We start from the raw sequence: 27,952 nt of genomic DNA on the forward strand, positions 1-27,952 counted from the left end.
AAGCTTACGGACAACGTAGTAAAAACCTAAATTTTATGTATGATTTCAAACTTTTATATGATAGGTATCGGTGCTATTGGTTTAGCTTTCTAAGTAAGTTCAAGTTAACATTTTTAGACGTAGCTATCTATATATTATTTTTTTATTTGTTTTAGGGTTCATTGGTCTCTCTCTCTATTGTAGTTGTGAGATTGAAGTATAATTTTCTTTTATTAAAAATAAATTATTATGAAAATGTGGCTTTAATTTCATAAACTTATTAGGACATGTCTCCTGAACCTTTAGCAAATGTTAAAAATAGATGTAAGCAACAAAGGTCATGAGGCCCAGGTCTTGACTATGTGGATATAGATAGATGTAAATCGAATGGAATTAAACTATATTGGATCGGATGGGGGTAGATCCATTTTTTGTTCATATTATATCATATTTATAGATTGATAATAAAATGGATCCAACTTTGGCTGTTTAGAAAACAGGTCAGGCTGTTTTGTATGATAAATATTAATTTGTCTACACTCATTATGACATATCATTCACAGCAACTTCGGAAACAGCGCAGGCTGCCAAAGTTTTCCCTGTCCGTCCTACATGCTGTACGACCATTGGGGGTAAAATGAAAGAGTAGAGAAGGCGGTGAAGCTGGCAAAGCCCCGAAGAAAAAAGGATAGCCAGGCCGTGAATCTGGCAAAGCCCTGAAGCTGCCAAAGTCCTGTTGTCCTCCACGTTTGATACTGTGTACAAACTCAGTCTCAGTCCACAAAATATATAATTCTTTTAGGTTCGGGCGAGCGAGCGAGCGAGCTAGATCCGAGTAAAATATAATATAATTAAGAAACATCGCCATTAGAGCAAGTAACGAAGGTAATCGTCGTTGCAGACCTGAGAATGATGCTGGCACCATCTGAGATCAGGATGGTGGATCCGGCGAAGACTTTTCTGGGGAAAATGTTATTGGAGGAGATAACTCCCGTGGTGATGGTGCTTCGAACTCCCCTAGTCGAAGAAGCTTGTCTTAAGAATGGCTTCAACTTCGTTGAGATGCTTCACCCCTTTTGTCTCTTCAAGAACATCGACGGTTAGAATCAATCAAACTCTCTCTTTTTTTTCTTTACCTCTTTTGATTTGGTGGAAATTTAAGCTTTGATAATCTGATCTGGTTTGTTTCAGTACCTGTACGTACTGCGAGCGACCAACCCTACAGGCTGCACAAGTTCAAATTGCGCTTATTTTATGCTTCTGACGTTCGACAACCAAACGTGGAGGTACCGGACAATTTCAATGAAAAAATAAGAGAGAAAGGAAGAAGAAACTAATATATATGTGATGCTGTTCATAATTATCAAATCCTAAATCTCATGTTTTGTGCTTTTAGTCCACACTCGACACACATTTATCTTTCTGTTTAGTGTTTTAATTTTTTTCCGAATTAGTCCATTGTTTGATTGCAACATGTTGCCTTTGGGTAAATGGAAGAGCGGCAAGGGCAATGCTGAAGAAAAGAGAAAGAATAAAAACTATATTTACTGGAGAACTAAAGGAAGGCAGATTTTAAGCTCCTTCTCTCTTATTAACCAGAACTCTTAGTTTCCTAGATTCCAAGCCATTGAGAACTGAAAACCTGTTCAACTGGACTATCTTTGAACACCAGAAAGACTGTGCAGATACTGTTTTCATTTAATCTCCAAATCAAAAGGGCAGGGCAGCCCTGTGCACGAGGCTCCTACCAATGCAGGGTCTGGGGAGGGACAGACATACCCAACCTTACCACTTTAGATACACAGAGAGGCTGTTTTTTCAATCTCCAAATCAAAAGAGTTGAAGAATCTATTGGGTGCACATGGAAAATTTAAAGAATTAGCTTCGTTGTAATCAACAATGTTTATCCACACGAGAATTCTTTTCATAGTGTTATGCTTATGCTTTTTTTTTTCCAATTTGTTTATTTTTATCCGATTTTTACTAGGCTGCGGAAGAACAGTTGAAACAGGTTGTTGTCCATGCTGCTGAGAGAGATGTATCTGATTTACACTCAGATCCACCTGAACTTGAAAGTGTACTTAACCGTAAGTTATAATCCTTTACCTGAATGAATTCCAATAATAGTTGTATTTCAGTTCCTTAAAAAATAGGAAAAATCTCTTCATTTGTACATCATTTACTGATTTCAAACTCAAGAAAGTCTTATTCCAACCATTTGTGTTTGCTTTGAAATTCCTTTTATGCCATACTCTATTTGGTTTATGGGGGTTCAACTTGGGCAGGCCTGGGCTGAACATTTATTAAAATTTGAAAGGGCCTGAGCCCAATACAGTGGAAAACTTTAAATTGGGTACACAATATTTGTTTACCTAACACTACTTTTACAAAATGTGATCAGTGTGGAAATTCATCTTCTTTAAATTCATCTATTGCATTCTTAAGCATTTAATGGTAAAACTGCTATTGGTTGACCTGGCTATGATTTTTCATCTTTTGCATTCTTGTCTCTATAAATAACTATTTTGATACAGGTCTTTTGTAATTTGATCTGATTGTTGAGATGCTGCTGCTGGAGTTGCTTTGGTTTGCTAAATGATGCTTTTTCTATGCAGAAACTAAGCCAGAAGCTTTGCCATCATGGTTTAAAATCTTCAATAAAGAACTCATACGCACATTGGCCTTCTCGGAACATGAGGCCTTTGACCATCCTGTAGCATGTAAGGTTTGAATTAAATTTAGACGTTGTAATCCATTTTCACTTGTGATTAATTTTTAAGAGCCCTAGCTATGAAATTTCTCAAGATATCATTGAGGAGAATCTTATTAGTTTTCTCTTTGCAAATTGACATGCAGGTCTTTTAGTTGTTTCCTCAAAAGATGAACAACCTATCAACAAATTCGTTGACCTTTTTAATACCAATCAGCTCCCGTCTCTCCTTAATGATGGTGCAATGGATCCAAAGATTTTGAAGTATTATTTACTAGTGCATGATAATCAAGATGGCACTTCAGAGATGTAATTGAAGGACCCCTTATCATTACATTGTGTTCATTCATTCCTTTTACACCAAAACAATTTCTGAACATGAAATTTGTTCCTTGCTGTATACTACTCCTAATCTCTTTTGCATGTTCTAAATTTAGAAGAGATCCATTGGTAATGAGAATTGTCATGCAATTGACTAATAATTTGATACTCGCCCTAGTTGATTGAGGATAGTTAGAGCAATAATCTATAGTAGGCTTTTTGTGTGGTTTTATAAAAACCAAATTGGATAAATAGTCATAAGGAATGAGATTGGAACAAAGTAGGGATTTCAACTTCAAGATCATGGGATCATAAACATCTTATCCATGAAAAAACTCAAATAGTTTAGACAATGTAATCTAAAAGAAATCTCCATAAGGAGTGAATAAAAAATCAATTGTATTGGGGGATTGGCTCCAAGATAAGAGAATGTAACATGTGTTAGAGGCTATACATTTGGTTATATGTATTGGTGGCCGGGTAATTTTTTTTGTCCTTTACATCATGTAAACAGGGGTAGTTATATAATTTTATTTCACACTATATTATTAATAAAGATGGGCAACAGTTGGAGATGTAGTTCTGTTTGATCTCCTCTGCTTTCAGCCCTAATTTCTCATTCCCTCTCTTATCTTTTTCTTCTATCTTATCTTCTTTCTGTGCAGTATAATTTTGGACTTGTTTCTATCTCTTTTTTTTTTTTTTAATTATTTTCTGATCTGTTCAAGGCTGTTCACATGGTATGAGAGCACCTGTCATTGCCTGGACAGGTTTGGATTGTTACAACTATACATAGGAGATTTCTTTTCCTACATCTGGGAGAATTAAAAAGGGGTCAAAGAGGACTGATCACATCTAGAAAGGAGGCTTTCATGCCTCGGTTTTGTTGGATTGTGTTAGTTTAGTGGTGTGCTAAGTTCTCTCTATTCAGCAGTTCAAAGAGGAGTTGGAGAATGTTTAGGTTAGTTGTTTCAACCTTTGAAGAATGTAGCAATTCTTGTGTTTGGGTGATGGTATGTGGTGTGGCTGAAAGAGTTTTTGGTGTTCCTAAGATTGGCTATTATCACAAGAAGATTCAGGACTGTTTTTGTGTTGAAATTACTGCGGCAAGTTGGTGTTACAGCCACATTTCATGGCCATACAGATGACTTCAATGAAACTCAATGGCACCAATTATCTAGGGGTCAAAGAGGACTGATCACATCTAGAAAGGAGGCTTTCATGCCTCGGTTTTGTTGGATTGTGTTAGTTTAGTGGTGTGCTAAGTTCTCTCTATTCAGCAGTTCAAAGAGGAGTTGGAGAATGTTTAGGTTAGTTGTTTCAACCTTTGAAGAATGTAGCAATTCTTGTGTTTGGGTGATGGTATGTGGTGTGGCTGAAAGAGTTTTTGGTGTTCCTAAGATTGGCTATTATCACAAGAAGATTCAGGACTGTTTTTGTGTTGAAATTACTGCGGCAAGTTGGTGTTACAGCCACATTTCATGGCCATACAGATGACTTCAATGAAACTCAATGGCACCAATTATCTACCAGATGGGTGAAGTTCGTTGAGGTATTTCTAATAAAAAAAAGGAAAACTGAAGGACATTAAGGGTGCAAAACCAGGGATTGGGATTGATGGCTATAATGATTGGGTGCAAGAGAATGCACGATAATGACGTGGCTTTGGAATAGTATGGAGGCTCATAATGGTGTTAATCTCATGTTCCTGGGCACTGCTAAGGCAATTTGGGAAAATGCAAAACAGTTGTGTTCAGGCCATGACAAAGATTTATCAGTTATATCGGGATTGCTTCCTTATTCAACAAGGAGGCAAGGGTGTTGAAGAATACTATTCAGTTCTTAAGAACCTGTGATAAAAACGGATTGAATGTTTATCAGCCTTCGTCAACTGATCTGAAGGTGTAGCAACAACAGAGTGAGCACTTAGGTGTAACATGTTTTCTTTCAGGTTTGAGATTACGAACCTGTGCACATATTCTGGGTAGTAGTGATGTTCCTACTTTATCTAAAGTATTTTCAAGGGTTAAGAGAGTTTCAAATCCATAGAATGAGAATACTTCCATGTTTGAGAAGTCTACCTTGACTCACTTGCTAAACAGGGCGTCTCTCGGGATTTTTTATTTTGGGGCTACCTTGTAATTATGTTCATCTGATTTTGTAATGCTGTGATCAATCTTAAAGGACAGGTTGCATTTCATGCCTCTCCTTGGGTTGCCTGTAACTCTTATTTTCTGATTAATAAAATACTTACTCATTTATCAAAAAAAAAAGTACGAAAAACTTCATTGTCTTCTTCTTCTTCTAGTAACATACACTTGCTAAGATAGGTGTAGCTTGCCCCACTTCTCACTCTAAGCCTTCCACCTTAGATTAAGATTTTTGGAGCCTCAAGCCATATGATTAGGTCTTCAGATTTGTTTACCCCTCTATCTTCTCCATTGTCTATTACCCTAGTTGATGGTACTACACCCTCAATCGTATTAGTAATGTGACCTTCACCCATGTCTTAATTTGCCCTTTGTTTTCTATGTTCCTAAGTTTCTCTTTGGTCTTATGTCTGTAAGTAAATTAACAAAGACCTTCAATTGTTTGTCTCATTTTTTCCTTTTGAATTTTCAGGATGTCAAGATGTTGTTAAAATCTTATGATTTTAAATTATTTAATGAAAGAGTTTTCAAAGTTGTTTACTTTTATCTTTCATTCTATGCTGAAATTCAAAATCAATTTCATGTTTCTATTAAAGTGTTTTGCTCTAATAATGTAAAGGAATACTTCCAAGGCCATTTTCAATCATATTCTGATTCTCATGGGATTGTTCATCAGTCTTCTTCTTTATACATACCACAACAAAACAGTGTGGTTGAATAGAAGAATTGACATTTACTTGATACAACTCGAACTCTATTAATCTAGATGTTAGTTTCCAAAGTTTATTGGAGTGATGCTGTTCTTACCTCTTGTTTTCTTATATATCATATGCCTTCATCTACCCTTAGAAGCAAGCCTCACTTTTTGCTTTTTCTTCCCATGCCTTCGTTTTTTCTCCCTCATCTTTTTTGGTTGTGTATGTTTTATGCATAGACTTGGTCCTGTGTTGGATAAACTTGATCATTAGGTCCTCAAGTGTGTATTTTTGAATTAATTTCGAACTCAAAAGGGTTACAAATGTCATAGTCCTACACTTTGTAAGTCCTTTGTTCTTCTTGTGTTTCCTTCTTTGAAAGTGTACCCTTTTTCCTTTTAGTAGATTCTTCTTCCTTTCCTCTTCCTCTTCCTACTGCAAAGGAGTCCTTGTAGCTTCCCACTGTTGAGGAGATTGTATGACCATCTTTTCTAGAGTGTAGTCCAAGTGACCACGAGAACTAGTTGATCCAATCCTAGCTTCTATTACATCATCATCACTCTTATTGTCGATGGGTGCACCTGACCATGATCTTCCTATTGCGTTTAGAAAGCTAAATGTGCTTGTACTAGTTCCTTCTCATTATGTCTCTTTTACTCATTTGTCTCCTTTCAATAAAAAAATTGTCTCTCTACTTTGTACCTCATTTTGTCCATGAATCTCCCGTCTCATTTGATTAGAAGAGGGTGGTGGATAAAAAATTTCATGCTCTTGAATCCAACCACACCTGTGGTCACAGTTCCTTGCCTCCAAGGAAGCAATAGGTTGTATATGGGTTTGCATAGTTCAAGTTTTAACATCAAGCTGAAACAAAGGCCAATCAAAGTGGGTTGCCAAGGGAATAAACTAAATAATTACCTGTACAAAACCCATCTTGGCAACCAGAGAGAAAGCGTCAGTGTAGTTAATGCCATATGTCTGTGTATACCTCTTTGCAATCAATCATGCTTATACCCCTTCAACACTACCATCTGGCTAAAGTTTTACACTTGCTATTGCCAAATCCAATGAGTATTGCAAACCAATTGGAAAATGGTGTTGTTTTATCTTTTGGGGCAGGTGTTGTTGTTTGTTGTAATGGAGTTGGGGTTTGTTGGGTGTTTTGCTTTTTTTTGTTTTTTCCCCTTAGGGTGATTTCTTATCTCTTTTACTTTACCTTTTCTTTTAATAAATTTTATATTTACTATAAAAAAGAAGAAATATAATAAACATCCTATAAGAAGATAGCGATGTCCTCACACTAAGATAAAGAGGAGCCTGTGTTGAACAGTAGAGGTTTTGAGGATCATCTATATCAATGTTATGTGAGCTATGTACTGGCTCCCAAACCCTCACTTTTTATGTTGCAACTTTGAATGTCAACTACCAATTGTCAATTTCTCTATATATAAATTTGAGCCCAAGAAATGACCAGTAATGAGTCTCCTTCAATTTCTAAATCCGTTGCTCCAATCTGCTCAGCCAGCTTTAATCCTTGTAGGAGAACCAGAGATTCAGCCTGAATTGAGTCACCAATACCTATTGGTCCTGAGAAAAGTGCCACAACTTCTCCTTGATTTCTAAGCACACCCCCTATACCTGCCCTTCCCGGGTTGCCAAAGGAACTCCCGTCAAAGTTTAGCTTTAGTTTATTTAATGCAGGTGGCTTCCACTCTACTCTCACAATTTCATTGGGTACATCTGTTTCTGCCACTTCAGTCCAGTTCCTTAGAATGTCATTCGTGGAGAGGTTTTTGAATAGTTCCATGGTCATCACCCAATGTGCAGTTCTGATTTATGGCTTCAATGACTTCCTCCTTTGATTTGGTTTTTTCAAAGAAGATTCTTTGGTTTCTTTCCTCCCATATAGTCCATACCACAACAGCTCTTGCTGCCTTTCATAAGCACTTTCCTCTTTTCTTCTGCTGCCTCAGGAAAGAGGGGCCGAATAGACTTACTACATCTTGTGGGGGAGTCGATCTGCATCCAAAGAGAGAACAAACAATTTCCCAAATACAAGAAACAAAAGAGCAAGGTAAGAGTAAATGGGGTAGGGCTTCACCACAAGCCTTATAAAGAACACACACATGATGACATGAAGAGAGAGGCATTTGTTTGGCCTTCTTTTTTGTAGCACATCATAGGTGTTTACCTTCCCTAGAAATACTTCCCAACAGAAAGCTTGTACTTTAGGAGGGATTGGTTTGCACCAGATTTCTCTCACCGGGAAATTCACCCCCAAAAATTCAGAATGAGTAGACTGAAGAAAGAGGCACAAGAGAATAAGTTGTTAGAGGTTGGGGACCAGATTCTGCTATCAACTGTATTTTGGTCTAAGTGAACCATCTCTAATGTCGAGATCAAGAGCAATAAGGAAGCACATTCATTTTCCCTCGTACCCCTTCTGAAGCCAAAGTCCCAAGAGATACCCGAGTTTGAAAGCACGCCAACCCTAACAACAGGTTTGTTTTTAAGGTTTGACAAGGAGTATAGGTAAGGGAATTCAACACTAAAGGGCAAATCCCCTACCCACAGGTCTTCCCAGAATAACACTTTATTGCCACACCCAACATCAAAGTGGATAAAGTGAAGAAAGGTTGGTAGTACCGCAAAGATTGCCCTCTAGGGGGAGTTTGGAGCTGCATTGGAGGCTAGTTTTGCATCCCAGACGTTTTCTGCTTCACCATGAATGCTTTTAATGACCTTGTGCCACAACCTATCTTCTTCACAAGGGAATCTCCACAGCCATTTCCCTAGGAGGGCTGCATTTTTCTTTAAGATGTTCCCTATACCTAGGCTACCTTGCTCCTTAGGTTTGTAGACTTGTTCCCATTTCACTAAATGATCCCTCTTTTCATCACCGGGTTCCCATAAAAAATCTCTCATTATCTTTTCTAACTTCCTGGCTATTTTCACCGGGATCCTAAAGGTGGAGAGGGAATAAGTGGGCAAATTTGCTAGGGTAGATTTTATCAAGGTTATTCTTCCCCCCAAGGAAATATAACTTCTCTTCCACATTGCCAACTTCTTAGTGAACCTCTCTAAAACTGGATTCCAGAAGCTTTTAGCTTTCGGGTTTCCCAGCAAGGGCATACCTAGGTATTCTAGAGGCCAGCTTTTTACTTCACGACCTAGGAAATTTGCTATCACTTGGATGCCACCCTCTTCTAAGTTTAATCCAGCTACAGAGCTTTTTCCCCAATTCACTTTTAGTTTTGAGGCTTGCTGAAACTTATCCACCAAAATTTTCAGATTCCTCAAACTAGGTTCATTACAACTCTTACAGAAAATGATAGTATCATCTGCAAATTGCAGGTGAGACACCATCACCTTTGATATGCCAATCCTTCAACCTTTAAACTGATTTTCTTGGTCAGCCTTGATGATTTGTCTACTCAAAACCTCAGCAACAAAGGTAAACAAGAAGGGGAATAAGGGGTCACCTTGTCTTAGTCCTCTTTTGGTTGGTAAGAAGTCCTTTGCTACCCCATAAAGGACAAAGAAATGTGTTGAGCTAATACATCCTTTAATGCATAGTCTCCATCTTTCACCCAAACCCATCTTTTCCATGAGATTCATTAGGAAAGACCAATCCACCATATCATGGGATTTCTCTAGATCCAATTTACAAATCAAGCCTTTGCCACCTTGTTTTTTCTTAGTTGCCACACATTCATTTGCCACTAAGATTTGATCCACTATTTGTCAAAGCTCCTTGGTTCTAAGAAGTGAGAAAGGGCAAGATAGTCTTTAGTCAACCAGCCAAAACTTTTGCAATGATCTTATACATGCTACCCACAAGACTTATCGGTTTGTAGTCCTTGAGGGTTTTGGCCTCTTTCTTTTTAGGCATTAGAGCAATAAAAGTTGCATTTGCTCTTGGAGAGATTTCCCCTTTTTGATGGAACTCAACAAAGGCATCCATTAAATCATCTTTTATGATTTCCCAACAATTTTGATAGAAAGCCATTGAGAAACCATCCAGACCCGAACTTTTGGATCTATCCATTGAGAAAATTGCTTCATGGACCTCCTCTACATTGAAGACTCTTTCTAACAAGGCAGCTTTGGATTCTGACACTCTATCCCAATGTAATTCTTCCAATTCCAAATTGCTTTCAACTGAGGAAGCAAGGATTGATTTGAAATGATTCACAAAGCACCTTTCAATTTTATCCTTTGAGTTTATTAGTCTTCCCTCCACCTCAATGCTAGAGATCTGATTTTTTCTTTTTCTCCCATTTGCTAGTGAATGGAAAACTTTGGTGTTTCTATTCCCCTCCAGAAGCCATTTACACCTTGATTTTTGTCTCCAAGAAATTTCTTCCTTCCTCAGGATTTCCTCTAGTTGCACTTTTAAATTCCATCTTTCTAATCTATCCTCTGGCCCACACTCTTTACAGTCTTCCTTTTGGTCCAATTGACCAATTCCTCTATTTTCCTGGGCCTCCTGGCTAATTCCTCCTTTATGACCTCGAGTTTTCCAAATTCTTCTCTGTTCCACTCTTTAACCTTTTCCTTCACTCTTTCCAACTTGTTTGTGAATCTCATCCCTTTCTCTCTAGCCCTTATTCCACCTTTTGACCACCAATCTTTTACTTTTTGCAAAATGTTTAGGACTTCTAGCCACATATTCTCAAATCTAAAGGGTGTAGGGCCTAGGGGTGCTCACGGTTTGGTTAACCGAACCGAGGGCTAATTTTTGAAACCGAACCGGGGTTACTGGTAACAGAAACCGAATCGAAGCCAATCAATTAACCGGTTCAGTTCTTTGTTTTTTTGGTTTTTTATTTTTGCAATATTTATTATAGAAAAATATATAAATATATAATAAAATAGTAGAAATATATAAATATTATATTTTAAATAATAAATAATATATTATATATTATAAATATATATATATGTTTATATATAATGCATATTTATTAATTTATCATGTATAGAAAATATAAAATATATAATATAAATATACATAAAAAAAAAAATATATATATATATATATGTATATCGGTCGGTTCGGTTAACTGTTGGTTTTCTATCTTGGTTAACCGAAACTGAACTGGTACTGTTGTTTTTTTTTTTTCAAATATTGAACCGAAACCGAACCAATTGGTTTGGTTAACCGAATTTTTGGTTCGGTTTTGATCGGTTTTTCAGTTGGTTCAGTTTTTCGGTTTTTTTTGCTCACCCCTAGTAAGGCCTCTAATAAGGTTTTCTTGGAAAAGACTTAGGGGGTAGTGATCCGAGGTTACTCTAGGAAGGGCCTTCAATGTTAAGTTTCCCCACAACTCCTCCCAATCAATGGAGAAAAGGAACCTGTCCAACTTTGAGCACACTTGACTTTTTTGAAGATTTGACCAAGTGAAAGAGGCTTGTAACAAGGTGGGTTCTCTTAGTTCTAGGGGGTCAATCAAGGAGTAGAAGGGTCTCATACTTGTTGTTATGGACTGGTTGGGGTTGTTTGTCTCGCTTGTGTACCTTATCACATTAAAGTTCCGTCCCAAAGGCCCCTAATTGCGACAAGCTCTTCCTAGAAGGTATCCCTTTCTTTATATGAGTTAGGGCCATACACATTGGTCAGCATCCATTCCCATCCATCACTCATCTTCTTGGCTTTTATTGGTACCGAGTATTGTCCTATCAACTCCTCGTAACAATCTACTTCCTTGTTCTTCCAAATTGTAAGGATACCACCCGAGGTGCCCCAAGATGGGGCAAAAGACCAACTTAGACCCCTACTACTCCAAATACTTCTTATCCATCTTCCATCCAAATCCAAAAGTTTTGTTTCCTGAAGCATGGCTACTTTTTTTATCTTCCGTTAATTCAAAAATTGGTTACATGAAAATCCCTTTAGAGAGGTGCGAGGTGCCAACTCTCAAAACAGCAAATACATAAACTACAACATATATTACAAGAAAGTTAATGTTAAATCAGAGTTACAGTTGCGCCTAGAACAATGTTTCCCTATTTGTCCCTTGTTTTGCCAATACATCGGCAAAGGCATTAGCTGATCTCCCAACCCACTGTATCTTTATAGACATATTTCTTGTCAGCCACTTGAATTTCTTTAACTCATTTTTGTAGCCCCAAGTGACATCCTCCGGATTATTTAACCAATCCACCACTGTCTTAGAATCCCCTTCAATCAGAAGCTGCTCCACACCCACTTCTTTTGCAAGAAGTATTCCTGAAGAATGACTATTACTGGTCTCTCTGTTTATATCACATTCCTGATGATTCTCCTCTTCTTTGCACTCCCTAACCCTCTTACATTCCAACAAAGAATCTTCATTCCACTCTTTTGTCTAGACCCTTTCCTATTCCCAAGTCCTATTCTCCTCTGTTTTTCTCCCTCTTCCTGTTAACTATCTTCTCATAGGACACTTTGCAGGCTAGCATTTCCACCTCATTCATTTTCCTTTTTCTTTTTCTTTTTTTTTTTATCATCTCCAGCCTCCTTTCTAAGATAGACCTTTCCATTAGATTCTTTTTGTTCCTGCCCTTTCAAATTGGGTGGTTCTCTACACCCACCTTCTTTCCCATCTAATAGGCTGAGTTCCTTTGTGCTTACTGCAGTTCCATTTCCCCTATTTTCCTTCTCAGATTTCTCAGCTTGTTCTATCAAGGTGGCAAGGTTCTCTGGGACCATATTCAAGATTACTTCTCCCTCCCTGTCTTTTTCTCGACCCCCTTCTTTTCTTGCCACACAAGGGTCATTATCCGCAAGCAGTGAGATTTCAACATCTGGATCTACAAAAACCAAAACCCGAGGATTACTACAAGGAACAAGATCAACTGAGTTTTGAAAGGAAAGAGGGGAAGAAGAGTGGATGGGAATGAGGGGAAGGGGGGAAGAAACTCCCTGGTCCTGGTTCCTATCGATTGCTCCAGGTACAGTCTCTGATGGTTTGAGGTCAAGTTCAGTAACCACCCATGCAGCTGGGGGAGCTGTTCCTCAAGCGAATCCATGTTCGGTTTGAGGTGGGGACCCATCTCCTCAAAACCGCTACCCTGCCCTTGTTCTTGATTTGTTTCTACTTTCTCCTCTCTCTGAGAATCATCTAAAGGCTTCCCACTTTCTGCAGTAGAGTCACCATCCCCCGATTCCTGTTGTTCCAGAAATTCTGTATCAGCATCTTCACTAAAGAGGAGTGCAGTTCCCAAGAACTCGAGGTCTGTGAAATTACAGGCCTTTGTTGAGTCGAGGCTACCAATACTTGAAGGCTGATTCACTTCGTCCTCTTCCACATCTCTCAGATCCTCCCAGTCTGAGTCATCTTCAGAGTCCCCTTGCGAGTCCCTATTGTAAATGAATTAAGTACTATATACAAGGTACACTTTGTCACCCATGGTAGTCTAGTAACACTACCTCACCCTTCTTTTTCTTTGTTTAGATATGTATATACATTTCCATTAATCCCCCCTAGGTATGGTCCCGAGAAGCATTTGTATTCTGCTGATTATAAGCTGCCTGAATCAAGAGGGTAAGGTTCTGTGGTATTACAGAAATGAGCTCAGAAAATTCCAAAGATTCTCAAAAGATATGCTGGTGGTTATGCAGTGGGTCCTTAGATCAGCAAACTGCATTGCTGATTATTTGGCCAAGCAAGGGGTTAATAGAGGGAATTGCTTTTGAGCTTCTTTGTAAGATAAGAATTTTTTTCTGAGTTCTGGGGTAGCCGAGGCTACTCACGATGTTGTAAATTCATCCTCTAATTAATAAATCTGTGCTTTCTGTTGCTGATAAAAAAGCAATTGTATTCTGCTGATCCCTTGCTTGGCAAGACTGTCGGCCAAACAGTTATTTTCTCTTGGAACCCAGTTGAAGCTTGCTCACATTTCACTGGAAAGGTTGCTGATTTCTTTCATTATGTGTTGATATTGTCAAGGTCTGTTGCATTTGTTTTTCAGCCAGTCTTTAATTATCTATTTGCAGGGCATCTAATATTTTGACAGAAATGAGAGGTACATTTGGTTCAAACGACTGTAGATTGCTGTGCATTAACTCTGGAAAAGATGGATCGGAAGAAAAGCAAGATAACCCTTGGAGTGCTTATGTAAGTCTGCATTTGGGAAATCTGTTTTCTATAAAAGATGGTTGTGTTTGATTTAGAATGTTTTTAATATTTGTTAAAAATCCTGAATGTTAAGGTTGTCTTTTTTTTTTTTTTTTTTTTTCTTCTGGCAGAAAAATGATGTGCCACTTAGTGAAGATCTTGGTTGTTTGCTTAATGTAAATGATCTTAATGAGGTATTGTCTTATCCTTCATTGGCTGCATTGCCTCAAAACCAGTCAAGGCCTTATTTATTAGTAATAATCTTTTCAAACAATTATATAGATAGGATTCTGACAAAAATGTTAGTTTGCAAAAATTGAAAATAGATAAAGGACCTCATGCAAGATCTGTCTTCCAAACATATCATTCCTCACATGGAACAAAAGATACGCATGCTTAATCAGCAGGTACTTCTTTCTAGATCATTGGTTCTTGAGTTAAGATATGAAGGATGTAATGCTTTTTCCAGTGTTGTAGTGATTCAACCTATTTTATTTTGTCCTTGGTTCTCAACAATCTAATGTTGCATTTCTGTTAGGTTTCTGCTACAAGAAAGGGCTTTAGGAACCAAATAAGAAATTTATGGTGGAGAAAGGGAAAAGAAGATACACCTGATGCTGCGAGTGGTGCTATGTAAACTTCTATTCAATTATGTTATTTATATATATCATTATTCAATTCTTGTTCCACTGCATTGACTATTATTCTAATCCAGACATTATAACCATTACTGAAGGTATACGTTCAGCTCAGTTGAGTCTCAGATAAGAGTCTTGGGTGACTATGCTTTCATGTTGCGGGATTATGAGCTTGCATTGTCCAATTATCGACTGCTTTCAACAGATTACAAGCTTGACAAAGCCTGGAAACGCTATGCTGGCATTCAGGTAGCTTCAATTGCTTGATATTATCCTTCCATCTGTAGGTTATGGTGGTTATTTGATGGTAAACTTGTTTACTTCTGATTATTCATTTTGATCAGTAACATTTATTTACCTCTCACTTTCTTTCGCTATTTGAATGCTTTAAGTGTCATGTTGATAAAATTTGTATCATTGTATTTGTATATCTTAATCCTTGTTAAGCTTCATGTCTCTCTACCTTTGCTTAATTCTTGCAACGATTTTCTTTTATTATTTTTTAGAAAAAGGTAACATATAATGTATTAGATGTCAATACGTACATACATATAATGTACTAGATGTCAATACGTACATGCATATAATGTACTAGATGTCAATACATACATACATACATATTTTTTTTGAAGATAAATAAAAATTTATTGAAACAGGAAAAAACAGGATACAAGGAAAGGTGATAAGCAATCACCCGACAGAAATGAAAAACCCAAAGAACAACCTACTAAAGCTTAACACCTTTGTATGCCAATCCCCCCAAAATCCAATCACCTCAACAACCTAACCCCAAAACAAGCAAAAGCACCAACATGACACTGCAAAGAAACCCGGGGAAGAAAACCATACAGCACCCAAAACAAAACAGAACCCCCGCCTAAGACTAAAGCTTCCAACAGGTATCTCTTGTATGCTTAGGTTTCTTACAGTAGTCACAAATCAGATCCTTGTCCTCCATTCTTTGGGGTTTACTTAATGCCTTTGGCAAGTAAACTGCCTCATGCCGTTCCTTGCATCTGAAAATACAAGAAGGGATAATGCAGGCCGCATAGGTGACTAGGCGGTTTTACAGTGTCGCCTCGCCCAAACGCCTATAGTTTTGTATACTAGGCGACCGCGGGCGCCTAAATCCAGCTTCAGTGCTCTTTTTTTTTTTCGAAAAAACAGGGGCTTCTTCTTTTGCAGCCCAGCTTCAGTTCTTTTTTCTTCGAAAAAACAGGGGCTCCATCCCTATACTCCTCCTCCTCCTCCTTCTTCTTCTTCTTCCAGCCCAAATTCAGTGCTTTTTTTTTTCCGAAAAGCAGGGGCTCCGCCCCTATTATCCTCCCTCCTCCTCCTCCTTCTTCATGCACTTATTATTTTTAACAGCCAAACCTACTCCCTTCCTAGTTCCTAAACTTATAAAATAGTTTAGGTCAGATTCCATCACTTAGGTACCTGGGCGCCCCATGGTCGCCTAGCCTCACCTAGTCGCCTTGGCAACTATGGCAGGCCGTTCCTATGCCTCTTTCTTTAAAGCCCTAACACAACCTTCTTTTGCTGGACTGTCCTTTCCTATTAAAGAGGTGTGGTGTCAACCTATACCTCCCAAGGTTGGGAGTTTCTGTTGGGAAGCCTTCCTAGAAAGAGTTAATACATGTGATTTACTTCAAAGAAAAAAGATCTAATAGCTGTTTGTCTCCTCACTGGTGTGTCCTCTGTAAATCTGATGGTGAGTTTGGATACCATTTACTAATTTCCTATTAGTTTGCTAAAGTCATTTGGGAATGGTTTACTTCTCTGTTTGGGTGCAGGTAGATTCCCCCTTTGAATGTGAAAAGCTTATTCACTTCCATGCCTAACTGGTCAACAAAAAGGGCTAAGACTATATGGAGATGTGTTTGGACTGCAGTTTGTTGGACTGTTTGGGAGGAGAGAAATTCACAGATTTTTTCAGATAAGGAGGGAAGCTTGGAAGTAATTTTGGAGGTTATTCATATTAGGGTGATACATTGGTTGAAAACTTTAGACTTGTTTGTAGATTTCTCAGTTGATGAGTTGCTAAGGAGTTGGAAGGAGATTGCAGAATCAGCTTGAGCTAAAAAGGCTTCAAGTTCCTACTGGACCCCTCCACCTCATGGTTTTACTAAACTGGATTTCGATGGCAGCAGTATGGTCAATCCAAGGCCCTCTGGAATAGAGGGAGCGATAAGAGATGAAAAAGGGAATCTGTTAGCTATGTATTCTGGTCCAATTGGGGTGGGAGATTCTTTGAGGGCTGAGATACTAGCAGCCCTTGAAGGGTACAAAGGGTCAAGGACATGAATATTAATAAATTGATCATAGAAGGAGATTTTGAAATTGTGGTGAACTGGCTAAAAGAGGACAATTCTAGGCTCTGGAATTACAGCAATGAAAAGAGGAAACTTAAGTGGCTGACCTAGGACATTGAAATTCAATGTACATGGGTAAAGAGAAGTGCAAATTCATTGGCAGATGGTCTAGCTAGGCAAGGGGTGAACAGAAACTCTATGTTTTGGGCTGTGCTGTAATTGCTTTACATTTTGGGTGTACATTGGTTGTATTTGGGAGTTAAGATTGTTTAGTTCCTTTGCTATGTAATTTTCAATACTTTAATAAAATTCACTGTTATTCATAAAAAAATACTAGAAGGGATAAATAAACAACAAAAAAATTACTAGAAGGGATAAATAAACAGTAGAAAAGTGCAAAAGTTCTGTTTTGATATAAAATCTGTGTAAGAGAAAGAAAGAAAGAAAAGAGAAGGTTTGTGCAGAGAAGAAAAAGAGGAGAGAAGTTGAAGAGAATGGGAGAAGCCAAAATTAGGTCTGTCTGCCCCTTTCATTAGCTTATATACTCATAAATAAAAACTGAATACAAAGACAAGTATACACTTAGTAAGTCGGGTACTTGTAAAAACTAAGTAAACACTCCTAGCTTAAACATAAACTAATGGGCCTTGGGCCCAAAGCTCTTGAACTATGCTTTGTAAATAAAAACAAATGTTATCAGCCCGAAACTCAACATAAACAATAAAAAAATACTAGAAGGGATAAGTAGACATGAGCTATATGGGTTTACCCACCTCTGTCCAACAACTTACCCATTGTTGTCAAGGCATTACCTGGGCGACTTGGTGCTCTGTATGGCATGACTTATATCAAAAAGGTGTCTGTCTGGGTGACTAGATGCCTGCTTAGGTAGCAGAATCACAATGTGTACACCTTATTGTAATATTATTACTATAGCTGCACCTAATTAGTTTAATGTCACCTCATAAAATGATTGGGCATTCAGAACTTATCCATTGTAGGGGACTCTGCTAATACTATCAAATGGCTGAAGGACAAGGAGGGGGCCCTTGGAGGTTGAACCATTATCTGGCTGAGGCAAGAGACTCGTTGGAAAATATAAATGCAAACTTGCTGTGGATACCGAGGGAGTTGAATCATATTGCAGATGGCTTAGCTAAAATAGAAGCAAGACTAGAAAACCTGTACAACAATAGGCTTCCCCCCTTGTAATTTTTCTCTTTAGCTGTTTGGGTTTTCTTTCTTCTGTGCAGTACATCTGCTCATGTACTTCATGCTGTTTTAATGAAATCTGGTTAACCTTTTCTCAAAAAAAAAAAAAAAACTTTCCTTCTCTCTTTAATTTCTCATATAGTTATTTCCTATAACCTTTATAATTACCTCCTGTTTTTCTCTCTAATAACTCCAATAATTACTCCCTCTCTTTCAATAACTCCTATATTTAATATGGAGGTCCTAGGTTGTCAAACTAGTGGTTGGCCCTTGAAATACCTTGCTTTGCCTTTAGAGTGCAACCCAAGGAGTGTGAATTTTTGGACACCAGTTGTAGAAAGGTTTGAAAAAAGGCTAGCAGCTTGGAAGCAGAATTGTTTCTCATTAGGAGGTAGGTTAACCTTGATAAAATTTACTTTGGCAAACCTCCTGGTATATTAGCTCTCTATTTTTAAGATACCCAAGAAAGTCAGTACTTTGTTGGAAAAACTAATGACGGATTTTGTCTGGGAACTTGGGGAAGGAAAGAAGGACCACCTGGTGAAGTTGGAAAAAGTAAGAGAGAAGGCAGGTTAAGGGTGGGAATGTGACTTGTAAAAATCAAGCATTTCCAAGGAAATGGTTGTGGAGATTCCCTCTGGAAAGTGAGAAATTGCGGCATAAGGTGATAGCAAGTTTACATGGACAATTGCAAAATGGTTGGGATGCTGATGTCTCAAACAAAGCTACTTTGGCCTCTCCTTGGAAAGCTATTCATGCGGTAGTTCCCTTTTTCCTTGATGTAGTCAGCTATGGTTCTTATTCAGGGTCTAAAATTTGGTTTTAGGAGGACCTCTTGGCGGGTGACTCTACTCTTAAAGATGCTTTCCCCTCTCTTTACTCCTTATCTTTGCTTAAAAATGAACCTATTTCTTCCTTTTACTCTATTTCCAAGGGAGTGGCGTGGAACTTGGTTCTTAGAACAGGGTTAAGAGAGGCTGAGTGCTCCGTCATAATCGAGCTGTTGTATATCCTTGACTCAGTTTCTGTAGATCCTTCTTTTCCTGATGAAAAAAATCTGGATTCCTGACCCCAAAGGTTCCTTCTCTTATGCCTCCTTCCTTCAGTCTTTTGTTGTTCATGTTTCCAATGGGTCTTCCTTTCCAGTGAGTGAGGTGTGGTGCAAACCAGTTCCCTTAAAAATATAGACATTCTGTTGGGAGGTCTTTCTTGGAAAAATCAACACTCTAGACTTGCTACAAAAGAGAAGGACAAATATTTGTTTATCCTCTAACTGATGCTCATTTTCTAGCAAGTGGTGAGGCTGCTTGTCACATTCTAATTTCTTGCTCTGTTGTTACCTCTATCTGGCAGTGGTTCTTTGACCTCTTTGGGTGTAGGTAGAGTCTACCTACAAGCTTAGCTAGTTTGTTTGTAGGTGGAACTTTCAGGTGGCCAAGGAAAAGAGGAAGAATCTTGTGGAGATGCACTAGGGTGCCTAGTGTTGCCTAGGCGACTGGGTGGTTTTCATGGGTTGCTTTGCCCAAACGCTAAATGATTTTCCTATTAAGCGCTCGCTTAGGTAATTAGGTACACGCTAAGGCGACTAGGAGGGTGCTTAGATTGCCTATTCAGATGGTTGGCCACACCTTGTTACATGTTATAACTTTTTTATTATGAGAATTATAATAAAACAAAAGTAAGAAAGTTTCTAGTTTTTGTCTAGGGCTTAAGCTTTGAACTGATTAGAGAAGAGACGACTGAGAAGTCTCCATTGTTTCAGTCCAAGTCGTCCTGGACCTCCAGGTAAGTCAAATCAAACGTTCTTCTACTTCTTCTTCTTCTTCTTCTTAAACAGTCAAAGTCATCCTGTTATCCCTATATTTTGTTTTCTTATATTTCTTAAGAAATATTTTTGGGAATGAAACAGGGGCTCCACCCCCTTATTTCTTCGTCTTCTTCTTCTTAAATTGCCAAGTCGTCCTGTTATCCCTGTATTTTATTTTCTTATTTTTTTAAGAAATATTTTTGGTAATGAAACAGGGGTTTCGCCCCCTTATTTCTTCTTCTTCTCCATCTTTCTAAAATTCTTCCTCTATTTTTTTTGCATTCTTTTTAATAATGTTTTTTTTGAATGAAAAAGGGGCTCTGCCCCTTCTCTCTCTCCCTCCCTCTCCCCGCTGCATTACTCCATTCTTCTTCTTCTTCTCCTCTTGGCTTTGGCTAGTGATTAGTTGCTTTTTATTTGCTTTATTGAATTGTTAGTTAAAAAATGAAATTAATATATTTAAATGATGAATATATGATGGCAGTTTATGTTTTTACATGAAATTTATACTTGAATGATTTTGTTGCTGATAGTTAATGTACAGGTTTGTTGGTTGGTATACAAAACTAATAAACCAACTTAGGAAGGGTAGGGATCTATAGATTTTATGTTTTCAAATTCCATTGCCTAGGCACCTTGACAACCATGCTGCCGTGTCATGGACAGTCTAGGAAGAAAGAAATGCAAGACTATTCAAAGAAGAGAAGAGATCTGTGGAAGCATTCTTAGAATGTATTCTCTTAAGAGTGATTCATTGGGTCAAATCGTTGGACTTGTTCTTACCCTCTTCCTTTGATGATATAAGATGGAATTGGAGGGAAGTGGCTTTTTCATCTACAAGAACTAGAACAGTTCAGGTTTGGGAACCACATTCTGAGAGTTTTATAAAACTCAATATTAATGGCTGTCTCGGTAACTCAGGCCCTTCTGGTATAGGAGAGGTTTTTAGGGACAAAGATGGTACTATTTTAGCTTTATTCTAGGGCCCTATTGCTCAAGGAGATTCCACTAGAGCTGAATTATCCACTGTTCTGTGTGGGGCACAAATAGCAGAAAAACTAAACTTGAGAAGGCTGTTGGTTGAAGGGGATTTTCAAGTGGTGGTAAGCTGGCTAAAGAATGAAAAGAAAGCAGCCTGTACTTATTGAGAAGTGGTGAAGATAATCAAGTGTTTTTAAGGGGAATGACAGGTAAGGTAAGGGGTTGTTAGGAAGCAATTATTTTGGGTTCAGTTGTATTAACCTTTTTTAGGGGTATTCATACCATATCTGTTCCTCACTGTACATTTTTGTTTATAATGATATCTGTTACCTATAAAAAAAAATGAAAATCAAATTTGAATTTAAAGCATGCCAGTAAATATGCCTTAAAGCCTTAAACTAACTATAAAAAGTAGCAAGTAGGAGAATTTGAATCCTGGTTATTAGTGTGTGATGACCACAAGTCCACTGTTAAGCCAGCCATACTATAGTTGCTTGTCATAGATGTATGCATTTTGCTTCTTAAGTAAATTTTCTATTCTTAGGGGATTTTTGGCAATAAATGCTAAAATTAATTATTAAAATTTATATTCTAATAAATATTAACACGTTATTCTGATTTTATGAAAATTAAGACACACACACACACACACACACACACACACATATATATATATATATATATATATATATATATATATATATATATTGAGCTAAAAGGTAATAGATTTCATTAATAGATAAGTGTACATGAGAAAATGTACAAAGGAGACACTAGAAAGGACACACACAGATTACAAGGGCATGACTCTCTCACTGTGTAAAAAGTCCCTATGAGTTCCAGCTTTAGCCAAGCTATCTGCTACAGAATTTAACTCTCTGGGAATCCAAAGCAAGAATGCATTTAAGGATTCCAGGATATCTCTAGCCTCATCCAAATAATGAGCTAATCTCCATGGTCCTCCACTCTTCTTCCCTAGCTATCTGATGGTGTTGATTGAGTCCCCTTTGGTAATTAGGGAAGAGATCCAAGATCTCTTGCGATCCGGAGCCCTGTTAGCACTGCTAAAACTTCAGCCTGTGTAGAATCTGCCAACCCTGTTGGACCACCATAAGTCTGCAGTAAATTTCCATCCTTTCCCTTAAAGAAACCTCCAATCCCTGCTAGGCCAGGATTCCCAAGGGCACTTCCATCGAAATTCAAGGTCACCTCCTCTTCTAAGTTTGAATGAAGGTTTCCTATTGCTTTTAGCGAGGAAGGAGAGGAGTGATCTCTGCAGTGTTTCTTTGGAGGTCATTAAATGAAATGCCTTTAAAATCCTTTGAATTCAGAACCCATGAGTTCCACAACTGGAGTATGTGGGATAGCAGCTCACCCATAGTTGATAGTTCTAGTTTTGTTGTTGAATATTCAATTACATATAAATTTTAGTTCTTCCATCATTCTTTAATGGTTATTAATTGTTTCCCAGTATCAACAATTTATATAAACTATTAAAGTATGATTTTTTTATGTTTAAATAATTCATTTGTAGTTATATAAGACATATATATTGTTATTAATATATTTTTTTAAGATTCATTTGAGTTTCCTAGCATATCCATGCATATCTTGATTTTTCGCCCATATCCATGTGTGGCTAAAGCGTATCCTAATATGTCTCTTGAAATTGCCTTATCAATACATCTTGCGTTTCTGATACTTTGAACCTTGATACTCTTTTTGTAAACAGCAATCTGGTGTATTTTTTAATAGATTAATTTAATGCAATACCTTATTTTTTGAAAAGAAAAAGTATATGTATCGATCAAAAAAAAAAAAAAGAAGAAAAAGTATATGTGATGATGACACATTCTAAATATATTCTTTATTCTTTGTTTTGAGATTTTGCCATTGAAACATAGAAGATCCAAGGGCTTTGATAAGAGAAAAAGAAAGAGAAGGATAAAAGTGGTTTCTGCCTTTTTCTACAATTACTCTATTTCTCTTACATTAAATAGAAAATGGCTCTAACATGTGTTATTTTTCCATTTTCATTACTCCCTTAAATTTTTATTAGCACTAAATTATAGCTTTCTTTACAGCATATCCAAAAAATGAATATGATAGAAATGCATATGCTGAGATGGATTAGTGGAAAAACCAGAAAGGATAGGGTTAGAGAGGAAGTCATATGAAAGAGCTTAGGAGTAGCTCTAATAGGTGATAAAATGAGATAAAGTACCAGGAGAGGAGAAGAGGAGACCATAGGGTAGGTTGGGAGGTGGTAACTAGATGCAAGAAGCTAGGTGGTTTTGGGATTGAGAATATCAAGAAAAGAAAAATGGCTTTATTGGGGAAGTGGCTATAGAGTTTTCCATTGGAAAAGGAAAAATTGTGGACAAAGATAGTGGCTAGCATTCATGTGCTGGAGGACAATGGCTGGGATCTTGGAATTCTAGCAATGACTGTAGGTGCTTCTCCATGGAAAGCCATCCGTGATCTTCTTCCAGTCTTCTCCCTTTGGATCAGGTATGGTTTGAATTCAGGTAACCTTATAAAGTTTTGGGGAGTAAACTTGGGTTGGGGATTCCCCCTTGATGAAGAATGAATCCATCTCTTCTTTCCTTGAGCCTTGAGACTCATCTTTTGGGTTTGGGTGGAACTTGGGCCTGAGAAGGGCTGTTAGGGACACAAATCTCGGATGTACTTTGAATTTGTTAACCATTCTTGAAAATGTTTTCTTGGATCCCACTAAGGAAGACATCGGATTTTTGACCCCATCCTCCTCTGGTACCTTCTCTTGTGCCTCTTTCTTTGAAACCTTATCTCAGCTTCCTGCTTTTAGTGGTCTGTCTTTCCCTGTTAAAGAGGTTTGGAGCAAGCTCATTCCTCCTCGGGTTGTAGTCTTTGTTGGGAGACATTCCTGGAAAGAATTAACATAAGCGGCCTGCTTCAAAGAAAGAGACCCAATTCTTGTTTATCCCCGCATAGGTGTAATCTCTGTAAAGTTGATGGGGAAACTGGTTACCACCTATTGATTTCTTGCTTGTTTGCTAGAACTATTTGGGAGTGGCTATTCTCCCCTTTTGGGTGTAGTTGGACCCCCCTCTGAATGTGTAAAGCCTATTCCTATTCTTTACTTTAGCTGGCCAATGAAAAGTGGAAGGGTTATGTGGAGATGTATCAGGGCAGCAGTTTGTTGGTCTTTATGGGAAGAAAGGAACTCACGAATTTTCAGAAAAGGAGAGAACCATTGAGAATTTAATAGAATTGATACACTTAAGGGTGTCACATTGGTTGAAATCCCTTGACCTATTCATAGATTTCTCCACGAATGACTCGCGGAGAAATTGGAAAGAGATAGCTAACTCTGTCCAGGCTAAAAGGGTTCTTAGTCACTCTTGGACCTCTCCCCCCTCTGGTTTCATAAAACTGAATTTTGATGGCAGTAGCTTAAGAAACCCAAGGCTATCTGGTATAGGAGGAGTGTTCAGGAATGAGGAAGGGCTTATTCTAGCCATGTTCTCAGGCCCTATTGGGGGAGGAGACTCTCTTAGGGCTGAGATCTTTGCGGCTTTGGAAGGTGCCCAAAGAGCAAGAGGGTTGAACATCAAAAGGTTGGTTCTTGAAGGTGACTTGGAGGTGGTGGTGAGATGGCTAAAGGAAGACAACACTGGTTTGTGGAATTACAGCAATGAAAGGAAAAAAATTAAATGGCTGACTGGGGACATTGAGGTGAAATACAGTTGGGTAAAGAGAACTGCTAACTCACTTGCCGATGGGTTAGCCAAGCAAGGGGTGAATAGGAATTCTTTGTTTTGGGCTCATTTCTAATCTTGTTTCCTTTGTAATTTTCTGGTGGGGGAGTTAAGACAGTTTACTTCCCCCCTCTCTTGTAATTAAAGTCTTAATAAAATTTACTATTATTGATCAAAAAAAAAAACAGAGAGAAAGTAGGCTAAGATGGTTTAGTCACATTCATAGAAGACCATCTACAGCACCCATAAAAAGAAGCTATCAGTTACAAGTTGAAGGGGCTAAAAGGGCTAGGGCCAGACCAAAAAGAGGTGGTTGAAGTAGTAAGAAATGATTAAAGTGCTAATGTTATGAGTAAAGCACGTTGCTATTTGCTCAATTTATATTCATGCTGATTGGTATATAAAATTAAACAACTAACCTAGAATTTAGGTTTTTTTCTTGGTACAATTCTGTCACCTAGGCAACTGCATGCTTCATTATTGCCTAAAATGAGCCTCACTTGTATAAGTTTGTTTCAAAATGTTGTAATCTTGCTTTTTACTTGTCATGATTAGCAGATTTTCTGATGTGTTGCCTAAAACGACCTACAAGAACATTGCTTTAATGACTTTTTTTTTGTTTTTAAAGTTTACTTGCTTATTACTGCTATGAACAATGAGACTAGCTTTTACTGTTAAAATGATGCTTCTGCAGATCTGTGTTGAAATTTTCCTACAAACAAATACAATATTCTTGATTTGTATCATTCTGGTTTGCAGGAAATGATGGGTCTTGCCTACTTTATGCTGGATCAATCAAGAAAAGATGCAGAGTATTGCATGGAAACTGCTTTTAGTACCTACTTGGTATGGTAGTTCTTTTATGAAAACTAAAAAATATGGATATGTAAAATGCTGCAATACACAGCAGTCCCTAGGCAGCCCTGCAGTACACAGAATTGATCTTTCAATTCCCTTGCTAATTGCCACACTTCTGACTTCCCTTAGAACTAGCAAATGTGCACGTGATGATGGTGATAGTATTTCTGTGTATGAAAATAATTTTTTTGATACTTTTTTTTTGATAATTGATATTCATCAATTATCACACTTATTTTTGTTTAATATGATGAATATATATATTTTTTGATAATTGATGAATATATAATATTAGAGATGTGCCCAAATGTTTCTCACAAAAGTTATTTACTTTGTTTTGCTTTTTGTATTTTATCTCTTTTTTTTTTAATTTTTATTATTTAATTATAGCATCAAGGGTTGACACATTTGACCCAAAAGGTTGAACTGTTGACCCATCACCAAATAGGAAAACAATTTCTTTTTTGGGTCAGTTTTAAATTTTGTATTTCATTTTCATTAATTATTGTTTATCACACTTATTTTTCAAGTATTGGATATAGATCAAGTAATGGAACTTACTTTTGATAAAAATATTAAAAAATATGGGCTTTGTACTATTAACAGTATTGGATATAGATCTAGTTAATAAAATTTATTGGTGAGAAAATACCAAGTCCTACTTCCTCCCCAGGTTTACAAGGTAACCAAGGTAACTGTGTGAATTCGCTTTTGGTTGCTAATGATGCTAGTGATGTCTCTGCAGATGCTACAGCAGGAAGCCATTGTCAAAGAGAGCCCAAGGTTGGTGAAGGTACCCAGGATGGAGAGGCAGGAAGTGTAGCTTTAGGGGGGGGGGTAGAAGAGAATGGTATTTCAGGGGAAAGTAAAGAATCTATTGGGGAAAGAGGGCAGAAGCAGGTGGAGCAAATGAGGTAGAGGTGTCAAGTCCAAAGGAGGGTGAATCTGACGATGAAGTTCCATTGTCGAAATGGGCAGAGAGGATGGGCTTAAGAATATCCAGGCTGGGTTTGGAAAGACTCAAAAGAAGAATGAGGTTGGCGGGGGAAGAGTATGTAAGAGGAAGGGCAGGGAGGTAGAAAAACTCAGAGATGGGTGGGGAAAGAGGGTGAAGGAAGGGGAGAAGAGCGGAAGGAAAGGTAGAAAGTACAAAAGGTAAGGTAGGGGCTAAGCGGTGTGGTGTTGTAATGAAGATTGTAAGTTGGAATGTAAGAGGATTAGGGAGAGCAGCAAAAAGAAGGCTCATAAAGGAAGTATTAAGGAGAGAAAAGCCAGATGTGGTGCTGTTACAAGAATGAAAGGCACAAAACATTGATAGGAGGTGGGTAAGAATTGTTTGGGGAGGTAGAGGCATTGGATGGGCCATGGCTCTATCTTGTGGTGCTTCAAGAGGGATAGTTACTCTATGGAACGAGGAGACCGTGGAATGCGTGGAGGATTTAATAGGAAGATTCTTAGTGTCTGTGAAACTACGAAGTGTAAGTGACAATTTTAGTTGGGTGCTAAAAATGTATATGGGCCTAACTCATACAGGGAAAGGAATGAGATGCAGGAAAAATTGGCAGATGTGAGAGGACTATGGCAAGGCCTGTGGTTCTTGGGGGGTGATTTTAATGTGATAAGACATGTTGCTGAATCAAATATTCCAAGGCAATGGGTGACTACCAGTATGAGGAGATTAAATAGTTTTATAGAAACTTTTGAGTTGAAGGAAATTGAAACTGGACAAAATAGGTACACCTGGAATAATTGCCAAGAGAATTCGTTATGCTCAAAGTTAGATAGATTTCTTGTTTCTCAAGACTAGGAGGAGCATTGGATTAATCTGGTAGGCAAAATGTTACCCATGATCACCTTGGATCACTGGCCGACATGTCTCGGACAAGGGATAGAAGAAAGTTCGAAGCCCTTTAGATTTGAGAACATGTGGCTTACTGTCTCGGAGTTTGTGCAAAAAATCAAGAAGTGGTGGGAGGAAGATGATCCTTAGGCTGAGTGGGAAGGACTTAGATTCCATAGGAAGCTTTAGAACCTAAAAGAGAAAATCAAGGAGTGGAATCTTAATAAGTTTGGGAGATTAGAAGAGAGGAAGATAATTTTGATAAGTAGAATTGAAGAAATAAATAAAAAGGAGGAATTAGGGTTGGTGGAAGCAAGGGATAAGGAAGAGAGATTTAATTATGAGAAGAGAGTTAGAAACTACACTCCTAAGAGACGAAGTGATGTGGAAGTAGAAATCAAGAGTGCGTTGGATCAAGAAGGGGATGGGAACACAAAGTACTTTCACATGATTGCGAATGGAAGGAAAAGGAAGAATCTGATCTCTCTATTAGAATTGGAAGATGGCACATTAATTAATCAGGATTAAATTGTAAAGGCCTTGGTGGATCATTTTAAATTGATTTTCAGAAGGCCTTTATTAGGAAGATAGAAGTTAGAAGGATTAG

The 27,952-nt window shown here is 37.9% G+C and overlaps 1 protein-coding gene across 1 annotated transcript in view; it reads left to right on the forward strand.

Moving 5' to 3' along the window:
* Positions 1 to 736: 736 nt before the first annotated feature.
* The window catches only part of LOC148847634 (Tetratricopeptide repeat (TPR)-like superfamily protein), a 76,032-nt gene continuing 48,816 nt past the window's right edge, over positions 737 to 27,952 (forward strand). The window contains exons 1-11 of the mRNA XM_088949160.1: positions 737 to 1,078; positions 1,171 to 1,265; positions 1,967 to 2,066; positions 2,595 to 2,699; positions 2,836 to 2,998; positions 13,837 to 13,957; positions 14,089 to 14,151; positions 14,284 to 14,364; positions 14,496 to 14,590; positions 14,694 to 14,844; positions 25,407 to 25,493. Of these exons, the coding sequence (XP_088805286.1) occupies positions 889 to 1,078; positions 1,171 to 1,265; positions 1,967 to 2,066; positions 2,595 to 2,699; positions 2,836 to 2,998; positions 13,837 to 13,957; positions 14,089 to 14,151; positions 14,284 to 14,364; positions 14,496 to 14,590; positions 14,694 to 14,844; positions 25,407 to 25,493 (1,251 nt within the window). The 5' untranslated portion in view covers positions 737 to 888. The remainder of the gene's footprint in view (positions 1,079 to 1,170; positions 1,266 to 1,966; positions 2,067 to 2,594; positions 2,700 to 2,835; positions 2,999 to 13,836; positions 13,958 to 14,088; positions 14,152 to 14,283; positions 14,365 to 14,495; positions 14,591 to 14,693; positions 14,845 to 25,406; positions 25,494 to 27,952) is intronic.

This window comes from Nelumbo lutea, chromosome 6 (assembly GCF_056320005.1).
Source record: "Nelumbo lutea isolate HS-2025 chromosome 6, American lotus-T2T, whole genome shotgun sequence".
Lineage (NCBI taxonomy): Eukaryota > Viridiplantae > Streptophyta > Magnoliopsida > Proteales > Nelumbonaceae > Nelumbo > Nelumbo lutea.